General features: G+C 35.9%; 2 protein-coding genes across 2 annotated transcripts; one reads left to right on the forward strand and one right to left on the reverse strand.

The window, feature by feature from the left end:
* The first annotated feature begins 110 nt into the window (after window positions 1-110).
* LOC137395301 (phospholipase B-like 1) lies at window positions 111-9,548 on the forward strand. Its single transcript, XM_068082191.1, has 10 exons — window positions 111-270; window positions 3,490-3,709; window positions 3,978-4,200; window positions 4,805-4,966; window positions 5,953-6,091; window positions 6,535-6,735; window positions 7,876-8,016; window positions 8,321-8,506; window positions 8,891-8,997; window positions 9,200-9,548. Exons 1-10 carry the CDS (start codon window positions 159-161, stop codon window positions 9,365-9,367), a joined length of 1,659 nt encoding a protein of 552 aa, XP_067938292.1. The 5' UTR covers window positions 111-158; the 3' UTR covers window positions 9,368-9,548.
* A 15-nt stretch (window positions 9,549-9,563) lies between these two features.
* Window positions 9,564-22,084, reverse strand: LOC137395302 (RNA-binding protein 42-like). Its single transcript, XM_068082192.1, has 5 exons — window positions 21,922-22,084; window positions 15,574-15,755; window positions 14,276-14,983; window positions 12,082-12,276; window positions 9,564-9,707 (listed from the first exon to the last, which is right to left on the reverse strand). Exons 1-5 carry the CDS (start codon window positions 21,957-21,959, stop codon window positions 9,595-9,597), a joined length of 1,236 nt encoding a protein of 411 aa, XP_067938293.1. The 5' UTR covers window positions 21,960-22,084; the 3' UTR covers window positions 9,564-9,594.
* Between the last annotated feature and the right edge of the window lie 1,405 nt (window positions 22,085-23,489).

Raw genomic sequence — 23,489 nt, forward strand, 5'->3', positions numbered from 1 at the left:
GTTTTGACAAAACTATGTACTCGCATTTTGTGAAGGACGGCAAATTACACATCTCGTAAAACGTTAAAAAAATAAGGCTATACTATTCAGCTTCTGTTTGTTATGGTGCAATCGCAGAAGTACGGAAAAACTACAAAAACATCCAAGCTTATCGTGTAATGGCATACATCGAACGAGGTCTCAGCTTAAAAATGTCGTTTGGTATAGACACAACTACGCTTGTTCTATTTTTGGTTTTAAGCTGTGAAGCTGTCAATGGAAACGTTAAAGGTAAGCTAAATTCAATATGCTCGGCTTCAGTTCAGTTATAAGGATCGGAAGACTTATGTTAACTTGTTTAGTTCGTTGCATCCAACGTTTGCTTGTAGTACAGCTAACATTGGATGAACGTTTGTGTACTTTACTTTGGCTCAACACTGAAGGTTTAGCCAAAGTACATACATAGTAGTATGAAGTAAACGGCGACACATACTCAACGTCGTTTACACAAAAACGCTATACACGATCTTGCATGAAAAGCAACGGTGGTAAATTAGTCAGTCTGCTCGATATAGTCTTGTTAGTCTGCAAAGGATAGCTATCTAGAAATGACCTCTCAAAACAAGACATATATCAGTAAAAAACTCGTTTATTTGCAAAACACCAAGGCTAATTATTATTAGGCTATATTATGCTATTAGGCTATATTATGCTATTAGGCTATGATTATGATATATAGGGTAGTATGTAGAGGCTACTTGCAAGTGTATGTAGTAGCCACTTGCAGAACTCATAAGCCACTTGCAAGTGGCTTCTGCGTACAAATTGTTCTATACTAAATAAGTAGGTTTTCTTGCACGACTGTAATTGTTGCAAGCTATGCGACTGGTGGATTCCAGCTTTATAAACAGGAAAAGGTAGAGGGTATTCAAGCGCTGTATAATGCAATCAAGTGCAATGCTGAAATGAGTTTACAAATAATGAGTACCCAAACAGTTGGTGTTTGCAAATGCAAGAATGTAAATTATGTATATGTGCATCCAGCTGCGCAAAAGTTGAAAACGAAGTTACTACCCAATTGTTCTTCATGGTGGTGTAGTTCTGTACTTTCTTGTTTGCTGGTTCTTCAGTTTTTTTCACTAGGATTCATTCTGTTAGCGCATTTTCCTCTCCCTCATTTCTAGAACACTAGATTACATCTGCTTATAGAGTGAGTTGTCTGCTAGTCCGTTGGCTTTATATGAAATTAGCTTGCGTATTACTATGCTAATCCCAAGATACCTGGACACACATGGTTATTAGAAAAGTTAGGCTTAGCAAATCCATTGCAATACATTCCTATAATATATTAGTATATACTGGTTGGTAACAGGTATAAGAGGTGTTACAGTGTATTTAAGTACATACACACTCTAATGGGAAAAGCTATTATCTATATTTCTCAATATCTGTGTGTCATTCCAGCTATAGCTATTAAAATTTTGGATTTAATAATCCATATCGTCGAAGATATGATCTCGGAGCCTCCGGCTCCCCAGTCTGACGCTTAACCAACTCAACCACACGAGCTTAATGATTTCATTGGGCGATATATGTTGCTATATGGAGCAAACATGCAACGACTTTCCGTTACTACACAGGGTGATGCTGTAGCGGTAGCTCTTATTAGTAAGTTTACTCGAATTATTCATTGGCAATGTGCCAGGCTAATAGCATGTGGCAGATAACTCTCGTTACTTTTCAATGTTTATAAGCTGATTTTTAATACAAGGGTAGCACAGCTAGTGTAAACATATGATAAGGTGCTACTTCAAATATTTTACTATGAGCTGAGGCTTTCAGCCTACTAGTAAATACTAGTAAAACAACAATATTGTTGTTTTATAAAACATTAGCAGTTCTTGGATTGCAGCTCGTAAGCTAGATTTGAATGTTGATGCCAGAGTATGTGTCTACTATTTTCAAATTTTGTGATAGTTATTTACTAATTTATTTCATAATAAACTCTGCTTGATCTGAAGCCTCTAATTACAAGGCAACTCTGCCACCTAAAAAGAATCTCTCTGCGCTTGATCACATCTAGCTATCGGGACTGTTTTCAACTTTAGTTAATTAGTATTAATATTTCAAGGGAGATACAATTCTTGAAAAATATATATCAATTTCAGTTAAGTTAACATTTAATTATACTATTATTATATTGTATTCAATTATATTTACTAATACGCTTGGCAGTCCTGTGCACTGTGAGAGATCGTAATGAGTAATCGTTATAAGCATAATTAATTCATGACGTGGCAAGCTGGGTGAGTGGTGCAATAGTTAGAGCATGAACTGCAAAACAAGGGTTGTGAGTTTAATTCCTGCCGGTGGCAATTGTTTTTCTTAATGGACTAGACCAGGGGTCAGCAACTTGCAGCTCTAGAGTCGCATGCGGCTCTTTCATCTTCTCGCTGCGGCTCTCTCTGACTTTGGATTTTCTTTCCTTTTTTTACTATACGCCAAGTGATTCATAAAAATATACAAGTTTTATCACTAGATTTTGTAATATAACTTAAAAAATTGTAATTATGGTGATAAATCAAACATTGTTGCATGTTATGCGTCATTATTTATGTGCCGATAAAACCGCCAATATTACACCAGCCGGCAAAACACTTCTTGATTTTTTTACCCCAGGTAGGCAAACTATGGTGAATACTAAAAAAAGAACTTTGAAAAAGGAAATAGAACATAATTTTAATCCCACGTGGGCTGATTCATTTGCTTTCACTGCTGATGAGACTGGCTCACCAGTTTGCTTAATATGTAATTAAGCGTGTCATTTGGCGCGTATGGTGTCTACTCACCATACTCGCTAAATGAGAGCACCCAGAAGAAACGTAGCACATTTGCTGCAGTTAAAATTTAAGTTTGACGTTTTGTTAAAAGGACTGAATTAAACATGAAGCTGCAATTTTTCTTGAAAGTAACCTTGAAAACAACGTAATATTTTCACATTACGTTCAAGTTATTATTAGCTATTTTATTGTTCTTTGCAAAAGTGTAATTTTGTTTTTTCAGCAGTTAAATCATTATTAATACATGCCACACCTTTTCGTTTTATGGTGTGAACATGGTATAAAAACATTAAAAGCTAAACAAAACATTACATGCAGTATGTATTTTTTTAATGTAAAATATCAAAGGGGTTTGTGGCACCCACTGCGTTCTTTCCTGCGGAAAACGGGTCGAAATGGCTCTTTGGGTGGAAAAGGTTGCAGACCCCTGGACTAGACGGATGGACACTGCTTTTATTATAGTACAGATTTCACACGTTAAGCATTTTTTCCGTCAGATACAAATCCGTCATATGCTATGTGTTTAAATCTGCAGGTATATTTCACAAGTTGCCTTATGTCAATAAGCACTCCTGCAAGGAATCCTTATACATGTCATTCAGTTCAAAATTGTATAATATTAGTATGCGATGTAAAAACTAGCAACTAAACGTACGATGAATTATTTCAGATGACCCTGTGGTTACGACTGCCTCACTTTACCAGCTCAACTCTTCATTTGCTGTTGAAATGGGGGTTTTGGACAAAAAGGCCTTCACCTATGCTACCTTCAAAGATGGATTGCTAATCAATGGCTGGGGTGTCCTTGATATTGTGTCCGGGAATGGGGCTGGTACAGATTTGCAGACTATGTTTGCAGCAGGATATCTAGAAGGAGCCCTTACTTACAAGTACATCTACCAAATTATACTTGTTAGCTGTTCTAGTGCGACGTGATCTTCAATTCTATGAATGGACTAATTTTACTAGTATACTAGTTCATATTTTGTTTACGTATGAGAATACATATTCTAATGTACATGTATATTTACTATAGCATATTAGATGTTTGACGAAATTGTAAATTTTTTTGTAACTTTTAAAGCTACCCTTCTGTCAAGGCTGCAAGCAAATTTGCGCTTGATATGTATTTTTATTTTTTATTTCTGATCTCTTCAGGCACATCTACAATCAATATAACAACATTAAAGGTGTTTTTTTGGATGGCAAGTCTGAAGAGGTGGTCACAGAATTGCGCAATTTCCTAAAAGAGCAAAGATCGTGGATGAACCTGATGGTCGCAATGCATAAGACTGACCCACTCTGGAGAAATGTTGGCCTTATTCTCAGCCAGTACACCGGACTGGAGGAAGGCTATCAAGGCACGGCCCCTCAGAGCATGGTATGAGGACTTGGTATGACCTGCAAGCTTAAAGAGCAGGATGAAAACAAGCTGGTATTCAACCAGCCGCTTCAAAGTCACAACTCTTGATTTTAGCCACTGGCTAGACTAGTTTATTTGGATGTAACTTATTAATAGCTGTGATTTCAGATTTCACCTATTATGTAAGGAATATTTCTTTGCGTTTTATTATGGTATCCAACATGCTATAATGAAACTTTCTGTCATAGTGCAATTACTGTAATAGAGCTGTGGTCTCTAGTAATGGTAGAGAAGTTTGTGGTAGCATCTGGAGGTTTACATCTTATTTATTTTCTCTTACAAAGTCATAAATCACATATTGACCCTGGTTTACAATAGAGACATGTGTCTTCAGCGAAAATATACTGCAGATGGTGATAAGACCCTGAAATTCCACAATGTAAAAGAGTGTGAATAATAATTGAATTGGATGGATTATATGCTGTATGTAGTAGGTGTTACATTATATGCTGTATGTACTAGGTGTTACATTATATGAGCAATACTTTGCTTCTGTATAGAGTTAGTGATTATGCAAATACCAGGATGTTGTCATAGTTACTAAGGGAATGTTCGATTTTAGGCCTTGGATGACTTTGCTTTCCAACTGTTAAATGGTGCTGGAGATCTCTTGGACCTCATGCATGCAATAGATAAGGATAGCAGACCGGATTTTATGAAGATGTCAGTGGAGGAGATCAAACGGTATATACAGAGGACTGGCCATTGCTCAGCACTCATTAAGGTTTGTTTTAAAAATGGTTCATTTTTGATAATAAACACCATTTTGGGATCAATCATTCTACTCAGCTTGCCCTCAGCCCTTTTTACATATCTTTTGTTTCTATCTGAAAAAACTAATTTTTGCGTTGTCATCAATCTACCTTTATCATTCTTCTGCTGCCTGTTCCTTACATTTGATCATTAGACTATGTAGTAATGTACTAACTTGGCAGTTAAGCTCATATTACATACATGTAACTAACATATTACAAGTGCCAGTAATATGTGCTTGTTCTTTATCTCAACATACTCTTTTGTTGTAAATGGTATAATAATTATATATCTTTATTGATGTCTATGTAGAGTTTGTTTTTATACAGTTGGACTAAAAAGGTTTGAGGCATGATAATGGAAGTCAAACACGGACACAAAGTGAATTTTAAATTGAGTTTTTACTACGAATTGTTTCTTGTATCTAAATTTGTGTGACACTTGTCTCATCATAGCTCGTGATAAATCTGGATGCGAGAAACAACATATTTTAAGTTTGATTTTATAATTTTCAATTTTTGATTCTACATAATTATGATTTTTATTAATAATTTAATTTTTACTATTAACATCCCAAATAAAACAAACTTAACGCTACGAGGGTTCAGTGAAGCAATATAAATATAGTGTTCACAAGGTAAAATTCAGCATTTCCCTGTTATAGATTCGCTTCATGCGGCAGAATTCTTCAGAAGCGAGGGTCCATGAGCAAGTTCTCCAAATTATTTTATAGCAAGAAAATATAATTTTTTTATTGCTGCTTTAATGTAGCATCAACTACCACTATGTTATAATGTTTTATTGATATACATGTAATATAAACTACGATTGTATCAATGTGCTTTGTCTAGTTCTCAAGCTAATTCATACGCGCTTAAGTCATCTGTCCGAGAGTCGTTCATACTGTTTTACTAATTGGCCAGCTTACCAATATGAGAAGTTGGTGAATCCTTACAGGTGCTGGGAGCTTATGAGGATGTCTTCTTCTCTCACTCGAGCTGGTTTGTCTATCAATCTACAAACAGGATCTTTAAATACTACAACTTCAATATTGAAGAGTATGCCTCTAAAAGAATAGCTTTCTCTAGTTATCCAGGTGAGGGACAGATGTTAGGGTGCCCCACCTTTCAATTACTGAAAAAAGTAATATGTACATGTGACACCCTGGTCTAGGTCAGGTGAAGGGTAATTAAGGATATAAAACTGTTGTTTTCAAATATATCTGTGGTTGATCTGTATATTATATAGGTCTGATCTGTATATACTATAGGTCTGATCTGTATATACTATAGGTCTGATCTGTATATGATATAGGTCTGATCTGTATATGATAAAGGTCTGATCTGTATATGACATAGGTCTGATCTGTATGTGATATAAGTCTGATCTGTATATGACATAGGTCTGATCTGTAATAGCGTTCATATTCCTAAATCTGCTCTGGAACTTTTGTTTATGCTGTAGCTCTGCTTTATGCAGTTTTTCTCTTTTTAATCTGTGTAAGCAACTCAGATGTTATGGTTCAAATCGCTGTTTCAGGGTTCTTGGAGTCGCTGGATGATTTCTACCTGATGAGCAATGGCCTCGTTATGCTTCAGACCACCAATAATGTGTTCAATACAAGCCTCTATGATTTAGTTCAGGTTGAGTCTATTCCTGCCTGGATCAGAGTACGGGTCTCTAATCACAAGTCTAGTCAGTCATCTGACTGGGGCGCTTGGTTCAAACAGTACAACTCTGGTAACTGCTTGATTTCTCTTTGATGTTGTCCACTGTATTTTATAGCCATCCTTCATTCTCTAGTTTGGTAGTTTTCGGTTACCGGTAACTACCATATTGTGCAGTGGTCTAGCGCTCCGATCTTGCATGAATCGTGTTGACAGATTTTTAGGAGGTAAGTTTCAAACCTTTTCGGAAATGTTTTAGAGCTGAAAAACATTGTTACTGGTTACACAATTGGAATCTTGTCATTCCTGAGAGCCCGTTTAAGCAACCAAGCCATTTTATTATTTAGGACCCGTATTTTACGATCATCTGCAAAATGGACCCCTCCTTTTTCATCCGCTGCATTCTCTTTTACAATTTAATCTGGATATTAACTCTGCTCTCACTAGAACCTACTCGAATCCCATTAGAGGTCTGCTCTCCCCACCTTAGTTTGTACAAAAATTTCAATATTTCATAAATGCAATTTTTCTAACTCTTTGCTCTATTACAACTAAGATATTTTGACTTGTTAAAATTTGGTGATGCTCTTATAGTTTTACATTTCAGTCAACAGTGAGTCATTTTAAAGCGAGAGCGAATGTAACGAATGGATCTTGTCTTCGTTTAGACTGGTGGCAGGCATAGTTGGGGCTGGTGGCAGGCATAGTTATGGGCTGGTGGCAGGCATAATTTGGACTGGTGGCAGGCATAGTTAGGGCTGGTGGCAGGCATAGTTAGGGCTGGTGGCAGGCATAGTTTGGACTGGTGGCAGGCATAGTTGGGGCTGGTGGCAGGTAAAGTTGGGGCTGGTAGCAGGAATAGTTTGGACTGGTGGCAGAAATAGTTTGGTCTGGTGGCAGGCATAGTTTGGTCTGGTGGCAGGCATAGTTGGGGCTGGTGGCAGGCATAGTTGGAACTGGTGGCAGGCATAGTTTGGTCTGGTGGCAGGCATAGTTGGGGTTGGTGACAGGCATAGTTATGGGCTGGTGGCAGGCATAGTTGGGGCTGGTGGCAGGCATAGTTTGGACTGGTGACAGGCATAGTTGGGGCTGTTGGCAGGCATAGTTATGGGCTGGTGGCAGGCATAGTTAGGACTGCTGGCAGGCAGTTTGGGCTGGTGGTAGTTATAGTTAGCACCTTTTCTGGTGATGTTTTGACATTTAACTTTTTCAGGTACGTACAACAATCAGTACATGATTCTTGACTTGAACAAAGTGAAATTGAACGAAACCATAGAAGATGATGCATTGTGGGTAGTGGAGCAAATTCCAGGTTTGGTGCTGTCTGATGATCAGACTGCCAAACTTCGTCTTGGTAAGTCAGGATTGTAATACTATCTATATTATTTTTATTTCAAACCAAAGAAGCTTTGCTCATCCTGCTGCAAGTTGATGTATATTGTTGTCATTCATGACGAATCAGTTTTTAAGATGAATGGTATTTGTCATCACGAAAGAGTGTCAGCAACTGTAATTTAGTCAAGTTTGCTGTCATTTGATACGATTGCTCTGCCATCGCTGGTTTATGGAGGAGTCAATGTATCACCAAGTTACGGATTGCGCACTGTATTCCTGCGAGCCAAGCAGTACATAAAAATTGAATATCTTGATTGTGACAGGCTATTGGCCGTCCTACAACGTACCATACTACGAGGAGGTGTACAACAAGAGTGGATATCCCGCTGTCGTGGAGGCCAAAGGCCTTGACATGTCCTACCAGATGGCACCTCGTGCCAAAATATTTAGACGAGATGCGGCAAAGGTTACTGATATGGATAGCATGAAACACATCATGCGCTATAACGGTAAGGCTTAGTTACTTGTCCTATTTTATTGGTCAGAACAGATATGATAGAATGCTTTTCTTTTACTTGCTGACCCTATTATTGCTTGCTGATCAGCTGCGCCGCCGGCAGCTATGCTGCTCAATTGTTTATTGTATGGTGTGCCTAATGTCTGACTTTTTGGTCTGTCAATTATCATTTTCCTCATCAAGCTGTCTTACGAAAAATAAATTGTTAGCCACCATTTTATTTATTTTCAAAAAAGTAAATTCTTTTTTGCAATATCCCATCATGTTGTGATGAGTAAATTAATGCGCATCAGATAACATGTAGGCATAAACTGCGGAGACTTGTAGGGGAAACAATGGTAAGACTTTGTAACAGAACTTTACAATTTTTTGACAGATTTTAAGAATGATCCCTACTCTGAAGGCAATGCCTGTGACACAATATGCTGCCGTGGGGATTTGCTGACATCGGCCGCTAAACCTGATGGCTGTTATGACACCAAGGTAATCTGTACACTCCTATTCATTCTAGATGGCTGTATGGGTGAAATTGTTACCTATCGCTTGGAGGTCAAAAAGTGATACATTCTTGGTATGAGTTTTTACAATTGAATGCTTCAAACATTATATCAGTATGTTTACTGTACATCTTGCGTAATATTGTTCCTGCAGGTAATTTGCACCACACGAAGTTGTCATTTTATAGGTGGCGGACTACAACATGGCCAAGCAATTTCAGGCATGGGTCATTAATGGCCCATCCAGAGGTGACTCACTGACTCCATTCAGCTGGGTTCAGTTCAAGAATGCCAGCCACGCTGGTCTGCCAGATATTTACAACTTTGATTTCATTTATATGAAGCCCACCCTATGAAAGTGTTAACTACTCATAGCCATTGTTTTGTATCTCTGGTGACATCTCAATTTTTATGTTTTTTGAAAATTATTTTACAAATTCATTTGACAGTCTTAATAACATTGCAATATTGGATTACATATGCATGTATGTAAATGCCATATTATAATTTTATAAATGAAATAAAATCTATCAGCTATGTTACAAGATAATATATACAGATGTGCAAAATTTTGAATAGGATGTCATCGGAAACCTAGCTTCTTCTTTTCCCGTTCCTTCTTTTTGACAACTTCAACATTTCGATCTTTCCAGTTGCTCTTCCTTAACTTTATTGGACGGTTTCCCACATATTTGCCTGTAATGATTGACATATTTACTAGCTACCTACACGTATTCAACAACAGGATCCACAACAAGTTCCAAAAGAGAGTAATATTTAACGAGTCTTCACTCAAGCACGGACACGAACAAGTAAGCATACAGGAAAGTAGAGATTTTCCATGCATGTCAACCATAGAAGTCTACAACATGCATGCTAGCACAGCTATTAAAAACTTGAGTCAATAATATTATACAGTGAAACCTCTACATATGATGGTAATTAATTCTGAGATTTGTTTTATATGTTGGAACCATCATATATTAGAGCCAACATTCCTATAAGAACGCACTAATTCGTTTACGTTGTTCCACAGCCTGCAACTTAATGATAAATACATCAAACAGGTAAATATAGCAATAAAACCAATATATTCTATAAAATTAGGTAAGAATCTAAATTCAATAACTGAACTAATAAAGTAATAATATAATAACTAATAAAAAAGATGTTATTTTATTGTTGAGAAAAGATAACATAAATTTAGACTAGGTAACGATAAGGTGGGGAGGTAGAGAGTGATAAATACGTGCGGCGTAACTTCTTAAACTAAAAGACATCTGAAAAATCGTGTTAATATATTTTTATTTCAACTTTTAAGAACGTTTAAAACTGCTGTACTTCACAAAACTTTGCGCAAGCCATAGCTTGAGAAATGTTTCAAATCTAGAATAGTAGCTCATATAGTACATGATATGTTTGGAAAAATTGGCCTAGATGTATAATCAGAACGGACAGAATGCAACAAGTATTTAGTGCATTCTCAACCACTTACTTAAAAATGGTGACCATCTACTACATACAACTGATTAGCTAAGCTCATTTGCAGTAATCCAGTTATCTGGTCAAAAATTTAAACCAGGCAGACAACTACAAAATTACGAGCAAAAGCTACAACATGGGATACTTATTAAGTGATGCTGTCATGCCATGCAGGCTAGTTATAATAATTACCAGTATTTGTTATTATATAATAATCAAACGTCCACTTACCATTACTTCAACATACAAATGTCTCTAAATACAATGTGAAGTTTGCGCTAATATTTTATAATACACCCAAGTAAATTTCAGCATACATGCACTAGGTTTTAAGAAATGCATAATTTCGCAAGTGAATGTGATGAGACTGATAATAATTATATGCTCAGTTAGCCTAGACCATAGATACAGTAAACCCATAGATATAGCATACCATAGATATAGTATAGGGTTTATTATATCTATGGCCTAGACAGACCAGTTTAAGTTAAAACTCTTAGGTTTAAGTTCGGTGTTATCTCTCACTTTTAAGTTCAAGTTAGGTGTTATATCTAACTCTTAAGTTTAAGTTAGGTGTTATCTCTCACTCTTAAGTTTAAGTTAGGTGTTATCCCTAACTCTTAGGTTTAAGTTAGGTGTTATCTCTAACTCTTAGGCTTAAGTTAGGTGTTATATCTCACTCTTAAGTTTAAGTTAGGTGTTATGGTACGCGCTTATGGTACAAATTACTCTGTCATTCATGCGGCTTGCTAAATTTTACAAATAGCCCATGCCATGTGAGAACTTGCCTAAAGACTGACCCTAACAGAGATCCGCTAGATAACTTGTCTCCTAGAGCAGCTATGGCCAAATGGCGGATCTGGATCTGTTTAGTTTTTTTGTGGATCTTTCAAGTTGGCTGTTAAAAAAGATTTTTGAAGTATTTTTTTAAAATTTGGTTTAAAAAGATTTTTCTAAACTTTTCTCTGAATTTTTTTTGTAAATTCATTGTATTCAGCAATGAATTTTGTAAAAAATATCATGAAACATGACTCATAAATACCCGTCTTCATGAACATGAAGAGTCGCTGCAAATAGCAGTAAACCGCGTTTTGGTAGTATGTATTGTGAATTCAAAGCCCTCTCATCATTTTCTCACTGATATCAGACGTATTTATTACACATTCATTCACCGATTTTTAGTAAAATTAAATATATAAAAAGTTTTTTAAAATTGTATTTTACGCCTTGTTTTAAGATGTACACAAATAATTGCATGTTTATGTATAGTAAAAAAGAAAAATGCACATCTACAGCTTGTTGTGGATCTTTAATGTGTGTTGTGGATCTTTAATGTGTCAGATTTGGCTGTAACGGATCATGGCCAAAATCATTTGGCCATCCCTGTCCTAGAGCGTTCCAAGCAACAATATGCAGACCAATCACAGATAAACCAAAACTAACCGCTAGCCAAGCTCACTCACTGGACAGGCTTCAGTGCAAACAGTTCCACAGCCTCAACAACAGTATATAAACCAACACATAATAATAGCTTCTAATGATTTTTCAAACAAAATAAAACAAGACTAGGGAATCAACAATCACCTACCATTCATCTCCCTCATGGCCCTCGTGTAATCTATTGGATCTTTGAAACTTATGAACCCATATCCTTTGGTCTTATGCGTGCGTCTATCCCTGATGACCTTTGACCTCTGAAGAGATGGATATTTTTTAAATGCTTCCGCAAGCTTTTCATCCGTAACTTCATTGCCAAGATCTCCGCAAAAAACCCTAAAGTCATCTGAAAAGTATAGAATGAGAATTAAGTCAAGAACCATCTCACACTTAACACAGCATAATCAACCAGCAAACCATCAGATTTTTCACATAGGCTAAAAACGCTAAAAAGCATTCTGAGCAGATATTTAACATTGCACGATTACTAAAGAAAAAGAAACATGGTCATGTCGAGCAGACTTGCAATAGGAGTGCTGAAGCGCAACTGATTTTCACTTGGACCAAACAAGTAGAGTTGACCCTCATTAAAACTGACTAATAAGGTGGTTGATGGTCTAGTTTAGCTGATTGTCCTGTTTAACCTAGATGTGCCTATATATGTATCTATATATCTACAATAGTTCTCTAAGTTTGTCATCTGTCTGTCTTTCAGTATGTCCAGCTATAGCTATTAAAAGTTTAAAATTAAGATTTCACATTTCGCTGGACTTCAACTCACGAAGATTGCAACCGCAGGTTTGCAATCCAATTCTCTAACCACGATACTACGAAAGCTCTTACGATTTAAAGCTCTTACTATATAACCTACCGTATACACCCTTTTCCGTTTTCACACCCAAAATCACGTATTAATTGAAACTCTGTGAACTCTTTTTACTCTATGAAACATGATGCTTTTTTGTGTTTTCGTGAACTTCCATTTCCGGTTTTTCGTACAGTTTAATTGCTAAATCGCGGTCAAGGCCAATGCTTTTCACGCAGACAATTGTATTATCTCGAGTAGGAAGAGCCTCTACATTCTCACTCCGTTCTGTCAGATAAAGACAGTACGATATCTCATTTTTACATCTGTACCAGTATCGAGAGGTACCGGTATCGTCGGAGTCAAAGTTTTGATGGATAGCTTCTGTTGGAACAGTAACCTTTTTTATACACGCACACTTCTATGCAAGAATTGTTATTAATAATTCAACATTTTCAGGATTTTTGTTTTGTTTTCTCAGTTGGTATTAATTGTATCATTACCAAGTCATCTTTTATTGTAATCATAGCAAAACAGACTTAATTTAGCTATTACTCGCTAATTATTTCACATTTACTTTAAACCCTTTTATAGTTGTTTTATTTTTTCAACTAAGTTGACCTGCACGAAATACTTTCCTCATTATATGAAATTTGAAAGTTGCAGTTGTTTGACTAAGTCTGAAAATCTTTACGGCTGTTTTATTTTCTTCTCTCAATTTATTTAAAATGTACAAAACACTTTTCTCATGATATGAAGTTTGAAAGTTAGAATGGTAACTGTGGTTATATGTTAAATAAATATAAACTTTCTGTGCAAAGACTTTTTTATAACCCAGGCAATGCCAGGCGTTCACCTAGTAGGTCTATACATATATAGGAAAAGTCACAATATTATGACCTATATACATTGCACTATATGCCGTACACTATATTACACTGTATATATTTTTAAATATTTAGCTTTTAAAAACACTTCTAGGCTGTAAAAAATTTGTTAGCATAGCAATGAAGGGTAAACAACTCCTGCAACAGCAAATTATTTGCAGAAATTTTTGTTCACACAAAGTAATACAACCATTTTGTTTTAATGAATGTTAAATAGGTTACTCTTTTAAACTTATGTTGTGGTTTTCTAACATATTTATAAGTCATATAAAATTATATTCCACCATCATAAAAGTCGGAATAGCACATAAATGATATGATTGAAAAATCTATTTCACTTTTACAAGTGATTTATAGAAACGGCTCCAAAAGAGTATTGTTTGCTTTTATTAATTTTCTAAATGTTTGCGAAAAACCATTATTAACTGATTATCAATTGCTTGAACGTAACTGCGCTTTGATGTTAGCACTAGCACTATTAATCAGCCCTAACAAGATCTAATAAAGAGAATTCCCTGAAATAGCTAAACCAAAAAGATAGACCTTTGCCATTAAACAAAGATCGTAACAGCGGAATGATAAAATTCATTGTTTTCAAGGTTTTAAATCTGAAAGCAAAGAAGCTTCAGACCATAACATCCTTATACACCTACTTGGGTCCCAGTCAGCTAAGCTTGGGTCCTCCCAAACGTCATTCGCAGCAGTTCGAATGTACTTCTTGTCCTTCAACTGTTTTGCTGCTTTCTTATCCTTCTTGGCGGGTGGCTGTGACAGATCATTCATAGAGGCATTCATAGAGGCACTAGATGTTGACTGTGTAGCGACATACGCAGTCTGATTTATGACAGCTGCTGCTGGCTCTGGAGCGTCCCTCTTCAAACCAGTACTTGTCAAAGATTTGTCACTACTGACAGAGGAGTCCTTATTTGGTTTATTCATAACAGGTTTAGAAGAGTAAACAACCTTTGCAGCTTTAACCGTCGGTGGGGTATAGCGAACGGGTGCACTGGTAAAGGTGTCAGATTTTGGTCCGGCCAGACTCATTCCAGTCTGCATTCCAGGCATCATACCTGGCGGAGGACGAATCTGTGGGGGAGCAGGAGGCCTTAGCATTGGCTGAGTAGCCTGCATGTGGTTTGTAATATGTTCCGGTCCAGCAGGAGTAGCAGCTCTCATCCTTAACTGTGGTGGAACAAAAGAGTTTGGCCGTGGAGGGCCAGTAAGGCCCGGAGGTGGGGGTGGAGGACCAGCCATTGGTCGAGGAGTGACACCATTTTGAATACCATTCATGGTAGGAGGAATGAATCCTGGAGGTCTAGGAGGAGCTGACAACCTGGGACGCACAGCAAGTCGCTGGCCATCTGCAACATTCAACCAAGCCAGTAATAGCGCAAGAAAAAAATCTTATCATAATCTTGTACACAATATATTCACCATTTCCACGTTTCAAATATATCTTTTGAAAAATTGCTATACATTGAAAATAAAATTACCGAAGAGTTTTCATGCAATTAAAGAAAAATGTCACGAGTTCTATTTGACTTTTGTGTTGAAACCAAAGTAGGTTTATGAGCTAAAAGACTACCAAACATCTATTAATCCACTACTGTGTGTATCATTATCGCTTTACTGTAGCAGAAAAGTTTTCTTTATATTATTTGTGTTTAAATATTTAGTAGAAATCAATTGCTAAAGCTTTAGTCACAAATTAAGCCAATTTTTCTCATAGCAACAGAATGAATTAAAATACTTTACTACACACAATCCCACCCTAGCATTCTTTGAAAGAGGCTTTTGGAGTCATAGCATAAATAATAATCAACCAGTATTGCTGCTTAATTAACAGACTATTAAAAATGAAATATAAAATGTAATAAATTTTTATTCTATACACTAGAATAATTTGGGAATAACACCGTGTTAGCCAACAATATAAGCAATGATAACAAACCCGCAGTTGAGCCACTGAGTTGGGAAGCGACATTGCTATTGTTCCCAGTGCTGTGTACTTGTGCTCTCAGAGCTGCCAGCTGCTCTTGAACAGATGGAAATGTGTTGGCTCCTATTCGAATGGCGACCGCAGGTGCTGCGGTTGCCTCACTGGGGCCAGAACCCAATATCTCCTGTTCAAACCTAGAGTAAACAGCAGACTTATGACAAAATGTTTGCTAACGAGTGTACCGAGTCACAAAAGTATATTTTTTCGTAAAAAGCACTTTTGAACATTCGTATTTTATAGTAAGTAAATCAACACAGATATGGGGCTTGAAAGTCCTATATTCAGTTGATAAACAAAGGAGTTTAAGCAATATCTCCCCAGTGACTATAGATATCACTTAAAATCACTAAACGCCTTACTTATTAGTACTTTGTCAGAAACCAATGAAAGATTGCACAAGCATATTGTACAAACCTAGGATGATGACTACAGGACCAAAATAAAACTGACGCATGGGAGTTTAACCAATAATTCAATGATGTAATTTTGACAGGTGTAGTCTATAACATCTAAAGTTTACATGTTTTAAACGTCAACTCTGGCAACTACAAGAAAAATAATTCCAAGTAAAACTAATATATTAAAGATATTTCAGTATATTAACACAAAAACCAAATTTTGAATCAAATGAAACAGTAAATCCTAACGTTTAGGTCAACATACAGTAACTTTTCCCAGTGACTGACTAGCAGCTACAGCTACCATAAAACTTCCATTTAAACACTATGGTGCTCTATTTGTCAACTTTTTCCCTGTAGTGGCGATCAAATGGAGCTGGTGTTCAAATAGAGGCTAGCATTGCATATTTCAAATAGCTCATCAGAATTCTAGGAAGCTAAATTTAACCCTTTTACAGGCAAAGCGTTTGTTCTAAAATGTGAAATCAATCACGAATTAAAAAGTCATTGGAAACGAAGGAAAGATGTGTAAGCTAATACACAAAGTGAAAAGTATAATGAACTATCGTGAAACACGTGTAAAGCACTCACTCCTCGCATGTTGAGGAAAGGAAATTGCACAAGTTAATAAACTATATCCATAATAGAATAAACATTAAAGGAAAAATAGGCAATATACATACAAACAAAGATGTTTTAACTAGATCTGATTGAAGAATTAATTTTAATCAGACGAAATAAAAAGACCAAACAGATTTTGTTCGCATTTAAATAAGCACATAAGCAGCATTTTAAGCACATAAATTACATAATTTTTTTATCATATATTTTAATACATCAGAGTCTTGGCTTTCGAATGAGCCATTGTTTGCCATGGTGAGACAGACATTGGTTGGTGTTTATAGGATTTCCCCAGAGCTCTACCGCAGAAATGCTCAATGGTATAGGCTCGAAAATTGTGATGTCACAATTTTCGAGCCCATACCATTGAACATTTCTGCGGTAGAGCAGAAAATTGTGACGTCACAATTTTCATATTCGGTGTTGCGTGCTCTTACCGCTTATTTTATTGCTTACCGCTTATTTTATTACTCACCGCTTATTTTATTACTCACCGCTTATATTTACCAACTACGATAATGACGCTAGTGGCAGGCGAAGGTAGGACAACTCTAGAGAACCAATGAAGATGACAAAGGAATTAGTGTCATTAGCTTTCCATAGACAGATTATTTCTATGATAAATAACTCAGATTCCAAGTACCATACTACATGTATGTTTTCCCGATGATATTACGCACTAGCCCTCTCTTTTTATTGTGATGTTGAGGGGCACGACTGAGACTAATTAATTTCAAGCATTTCGTGATCTCGCGAAAGTGCGATTGACATATAGTCCTAAGGCCACGCAACTGCAGGTCACAATTTAATCGATGTGATTTCGTTACCTTTATCAACAACAGTATATTTATTGAAGCATAATTAATTAACCCAAAACATGTGTTTGTATTGGTCGGGCGTTAGCACGATCTCCGGGCATTGTTGATTATTTAGAATCCTAGTTTATTATTAGCGCTCTCTGGGTTTAACAGCACCGATTGTCACAGAAAAGCGCAGCCTCAATGGCAGCGAAAGGGATCGACTACCTAAGGCTAAATAATAATTATGACATCACATTGTGGGAACCGCAACCAAGCGTTTTTTTATTGCAGGACATCCTTTTGACACCCTGTTTTTCATAGTTCTATTATTCTTTGTGTATTGAATATAGGCTCATTCGAAAGCTAAGACTCTGATGTATTGAACTATATAATAAATTTTTTTATATAATTAATGGGCTTTAAAGGTTGACTTGCAACAAAATTCACATTACAGTTATTTGGTATCAAAAGAGTCACCATGTTTTACTCTGTTGTGTTGAAGGTGCAAAATATGTGGAAATGCAATTACAAGCTCTTAAAAGCTCAAAAACGAAAAGCCGCCGTAGATTGGAATTTGTTTATTTATCTGACATAGTCATTACAATTTGGTTATTATCTTGTCACGTGATGTTCTCACGTGAATTGAAAGGCCAATAAAAAGCTCAATATAAAACTTCTTGTAGCACTAGTTTATGACAAACACTTCGGGTTTTACCGAAGACCTCGTATCGAATATAGATGCTCGCTACTTTACACTTTTGTTTCGGCTTGATCTAATCGCCAAGTCGTAATCTGATCATGTGACCCAATACTTCGCAAATAATTTTTGCAGCACTTTCGATTATCACAGGTGACAAACAAGCTCGTCATGATTATCAGACAATGATATGTACTCCCTCGAGGTACGGTTAAAAAATTAAATGAATTTTTACGGTAAGTTATAAGATATCAGTGCTAAAAGTGACAGCATTACAATGATGATAAAACAGACGCGTAAGAACAATAGACATGGTTTTATTGAACGCGTGAAGTATATTTGTGAAAATATTTCGACGAATAAGGTTGCATGAAATTGTAAACAGAAACCATCTACCACAACTACGTCATATTTGAGCCGTTTTGGAAAGAGAATCCAAACTACAGCGGTCTCGTGTGGCTGCGATTAACTGTTCCTTTTTTAGCTTTTAAGAGCTTGTAATCACATTCCCACATATTTGGCACCTACAACACAACAGAGTAAAACAAGGTGAATCTTTTGATATCAAATAACTGTAATGTGAATTTGGTTGCAAGTCAACCTTTAAATTTTGTGTATTTAGTAGTTATGATCTGCAATAAAATGTAGTATTACAATGTACTATGTGCAGTATGCTCTGTAGGGAGTTTTTGTCTTCGAGACAGACGTATAACATAAAAGTTGAATTTCACTTGTATGGATTTAGATTACAAAACACATGCCTAAAGCTAAGGTTTAGTATGTATTTAAGCAAACTAAACTTTAAATTTGTCATCGGCTGAAATTTTATCAACTATATTTACATGTATACGTTTTCGTATTCACGTCAGGTTACACCAAGGGGGCCAAGATTTTTGCAAAGGGGGCCAGATTTGGTGCGTTAAAAATTTAGGGGGGCAACCTTGAGGAATTTTTTTTACATATAACAGCAATTAATCTAAATAAATTTCACCGAGCCAATCTGTGTTTCATATTTGCTTTTTTATTTCAAGTTCAGCCATCTTAAGCATGTTTTTTGGTTCATTTGAAACATTCATATTAAAATTGAATTGACATAACTGAAGCTTAACGTTCACTTAATTTTACTTTTTTTAACACAGTGTTACATGCCAGACAGACATTGGCAAACTCTTGTTGCTTCTCGGGACAGATATTTTTCACCAATCTCATCACATAGTGTTTGATAAATTAAGCCCGATGAAAGGTTTAAAATGCTTTGTGATCAGCGCTTTTACCTCGTAACTAGCCTTTGTAGCATACTTTTTTGACTCTCGAGCTCTTGTAAAATATTGCTGCTGTGAGATTAAACTAGCTTCAAGATGTTTCAGTTTCTCGCTGCATTCATTACCGGTGATCTTGTCATATACGTCAGCATATTTTGTTTGGTAATGCCGCTTCACATTGAACTCTTTAAAAACAGCCACTGTCTCTTTACAAATGAGGCAAACACAGTTGTTACATATTTCAGAGAAGAAACAGTCCAATTTCCACCCATCCCTGAACCATCGGCCCTCGAAGTCAACTTTCCTCCTTTTGTTGATTGTTGCCATTTTAGAAAATTGGGAGTTCATACAGTCAATTATTCATATATTAACCCTTTGAACCCTGGCCGTTTGTGTCAATGCGTGTCAGTAACCCTGGGCAATCTGTCCAATGATCCGAAGTTTTTAAACTTTTATCAAACATAATTAAACGTGCTCATAATACAATATTTGATAAACATTAGTAAATATATGCGGCAGACCAACAGCAAATGTCATCAAACAGAAAAAAACAGTACTTCACCATTATTCACGCTAAAACTATGAAAGTTCGTACAAATTTAAAAAACGTGTAATAAAATTTACAGTAGCATCATATCCATTGAGCACTTGTTCATCATTTCATGACTCAAAATATACTGGAATATTATAGTTAGTATCATCAAAACTTTATTTGCATCACAATCATGTATTACCTACCAACAAACGAAATCGTTCTAATAAAGGTTATTATTAAAATGAAGGAAGTGGGTAAAGATAATTGAAACTGTTACAAATGGAAGTGAAATTTCTAGTACAACATCCAGCAGTTACTTAGAAACAGCTTTCGTAAACAAAGCCATGTGAATGCCGGAACACCGGCCGTTAGGGATAGCAGAACTTAGAAATTATCACTTATTAATTCTGCACGCGGGCCAGACATTGATTTTATGATGAAGGCTGCCGGCTGGATGAAAATTGACCACGGGCCGCATTTGGCCCCCCGGCCGGACTTTGGACATGGCTGGTTTACACCCTTTAATGCTGAACGTTTCTTTTATGCGTTGTGGGAGGAATTCGGCGAGTAGCACATCGGCAATGTCGTCAATAATCAGTACACCGACTGACCAATTGTAACTTTGAGAAAATTTTTGTTAATTATATCATATGGCAAAAAACAAATTCGCCCTAACAAAAAAGAACGAACAAACATAGTGTTTTTCTAAGTTATGTAGAAAATATTTTATAACAAGGGTATCATAAACCGTGAGTGCAATGAATCCATTAATACGTCATTTAGCGTATGCAATCGAGAGAAGGGCATACAGTATATGGTATCAATGATAGACTTGTAAGAACTCTGTAGCCTTGTGGTTAAATGCGAGTTCAGAAACTAGGGGTGGCTATTTTTAAGAGCTCAAATCCAGCAAGAAGCAAGTTTTTCATTCCAAGTTTTTAATAGCTATAGCTGGACAGACCGAATCACAAACATTGAAATATATATATACTAGGCAAATGCACGGCGTTGCACGGGTGTTAAAAATCAGCTTATAAACAGTGGTGGGTAATGTAGTTGCCATTGGTTGATTTGAGTAAGCTAGTATCTGTATTGCTAAACTTACTACTAACAGCCATGAGAGCAAGCTTTGGTGACGTTGCTCGTAACGAGTCGCTATGCGTATTTTAACTCAAATAATGGCTCATATTGCCCAATGAATCCATTGCATCTCATGTGGCTTAATGGTTCAGCTTGACGTCTAGTGACCGAGAGGATCTGAGAACAAATCTTCTGTGATACAGATTATTCATTACTAGATTTTAATTGCTATAGCTGGACAGACGATCGACAAACTTTGAAATATATATAATATATATTATGTTGATAATTTCTTAGGCAAACTGTGTAATCATGCTAGCGCTATACTAACAAAACTCAGTAAGAGTTTATGTATCAGTTTACTTTACTATAATACTCTGATCATTGTTTTCTGATAACCGGTCTTTAAATAGATTCATTGATGCTTAAATACTACAGTGTATTTTGGTAAAACAATTTTTCCCACAGACAACTACAAACTACATATAACTGATGATTTTTTTACTTCTGATGAAGACATTATTGTTCAGATTCATCATATAAGGTTATTTAGTAACTCTTTGCATAGCACAATATCATGACATAAACAATCTCTGAAATCAGCAACTAAAACTTGCTTGCTTCACAGTTTTCAAATTGCCCAAAGAACTTGAATTAATTTAATTACAGCAAACCACATATTATAGTAAGACTAACCCTACAAGTAGTACGAGTAAGAATTCCCTACAATTATAGTAAGAAAACTATCACTAGTCCACTTTTCAAAGAGTATTCAACTCATTCACTCTCAAATATTTTCCAGTATTATGTGATAAAACGTCTGTTTCACGCGAATTTGCAATACATGTAGTACAAAATAAAAAGATGTCGGTTACTACAGAAAAAATGTATTACTTTCAAGTTTTACCTGGACATTTCATCCTCAAGATTTGATGATTCTGCCATATTTACACACCAGTTTTGTAAGCAAATCTCGTGGTCAACGCATTAGATTAGTAAAAAAGGCACACAAGTTGCCAGTTTTAAGTAAATGCTCTTTATAATATAGATAAAAATGAATTAGTTGATGCTTTCGCCTTATTTGCCGGAAGTACTTGATGGTACGCAGAAACTTATACTCCTCGCACGATTGGTCTTTACGTGTTTATCCATACCTATTTTAAATTACGCTCTCTCTCTTTTTTTACATGAATAAAAAAAATTAATAAAAATATAAAAATTTATATAAAATAACAATAAAAGCCTGTTATTTAAAACTTTTTACATCGCATGTTTGAGGCCAAGCATCCGTAGTAAAGTATAGAGGCGATGACTCTTAAAAAACGTTCTTCATGTATTCATGTACGCGTTATGCATGTCAGTGTGAAAACATTGCAAAGGTTTGCAAGAGTAACACATTTTTGGAGCCATTGTATTTATGTAGTAAATGATGTTTATCAAAAAATTATAAATTAGTTTATAAAACAAATGTAAAAAAATTGATAAAAATACATGCGCATACTGTTTCGTACTTGCGGCTTAGAGGATACACTCACTTTTCCGTTTTTCTGTAATGCAAAGAAAGATGCGGAGAGCAGCTTTAAATTGCTGTAACACTTATTCCTATACATAAAAATATAACAGTAAATAAGCATTTTGTAATTTTGCTGATTTTTGTTGATACATTTATAAAGTATTGACTTATTATTTTGACTTATTCTTATACCTTACCAATTAGCCTAAGTGTTTTCAAAAGTGAACTAGCATAAAGCAAACACTGGCTGGTTGTTTGATCTCGTTCGTTACCTTGAGTAAGTCATTTGCGTATTTGGTAAAGTTGAGCAATAAAATGGTTTGAATGCAATGTTTTTTAGCTTTACCACTATGTGGTATATGTTTACACTGAGATGCTTGTTTACTTGTGTTATAAAGTTGACACAACATTTAGTGTACTTTTCCGGCGATGTGTTTATTGTAATCTGTTTTCATCGGCTAAAGCCTAAGACTATTTAAGGTTTTGTAGGCCAACCAGTTACCAAAGAGGTCTCAAATTTTGCTCTTGCTTGTTTTTGTTGAATATTATTAACACTCTATTCCCATCCGCTGAGTTGGATTTATTACTCACTCAGAAGCTGAGCCGGAGTTAATAAGCTGCAGTTGGTGTGCTTCAATCTTAATTGAATGCTATTACTGGCTAATAAATCAAGCTATTTTGCTTTATGGTTTAAAGATTGCTGTGCAAGGCAATAAACCCTATAAATGTCACATCTGCCGTAACAAAAAAGAGCCCATTTTTTTACAATTGCGATTTAAATAGTAGTGAAGTTCTGGAGTTTTTAGTTGACACAAACTAAGGTTATGTAGAGTTGCTTTCTTTGGGAAAGTGCTGTATCAAATTTCATTCGGGTAGTGTAGAATTTGCTAATACATGTATGTTCATTTGTTCTATCGTAAATCTGCTATATTAAATACTCACATCTAACCACAACAGTTTCT

This window comes from Watersipora subatra, chromosome 4, assembly GCF_963576615.1.
Source record: "Watersipora subatra chromosome 4, tzWatSuba1.1, whole genome shotgun sequence".
Lineage (NCBI taxonomy): Eukaryota > Metazoa > Bryozoa > Gymnolaemata > Cheilostomatida > Watersiporidae > Watersipora > Watersipora subatra.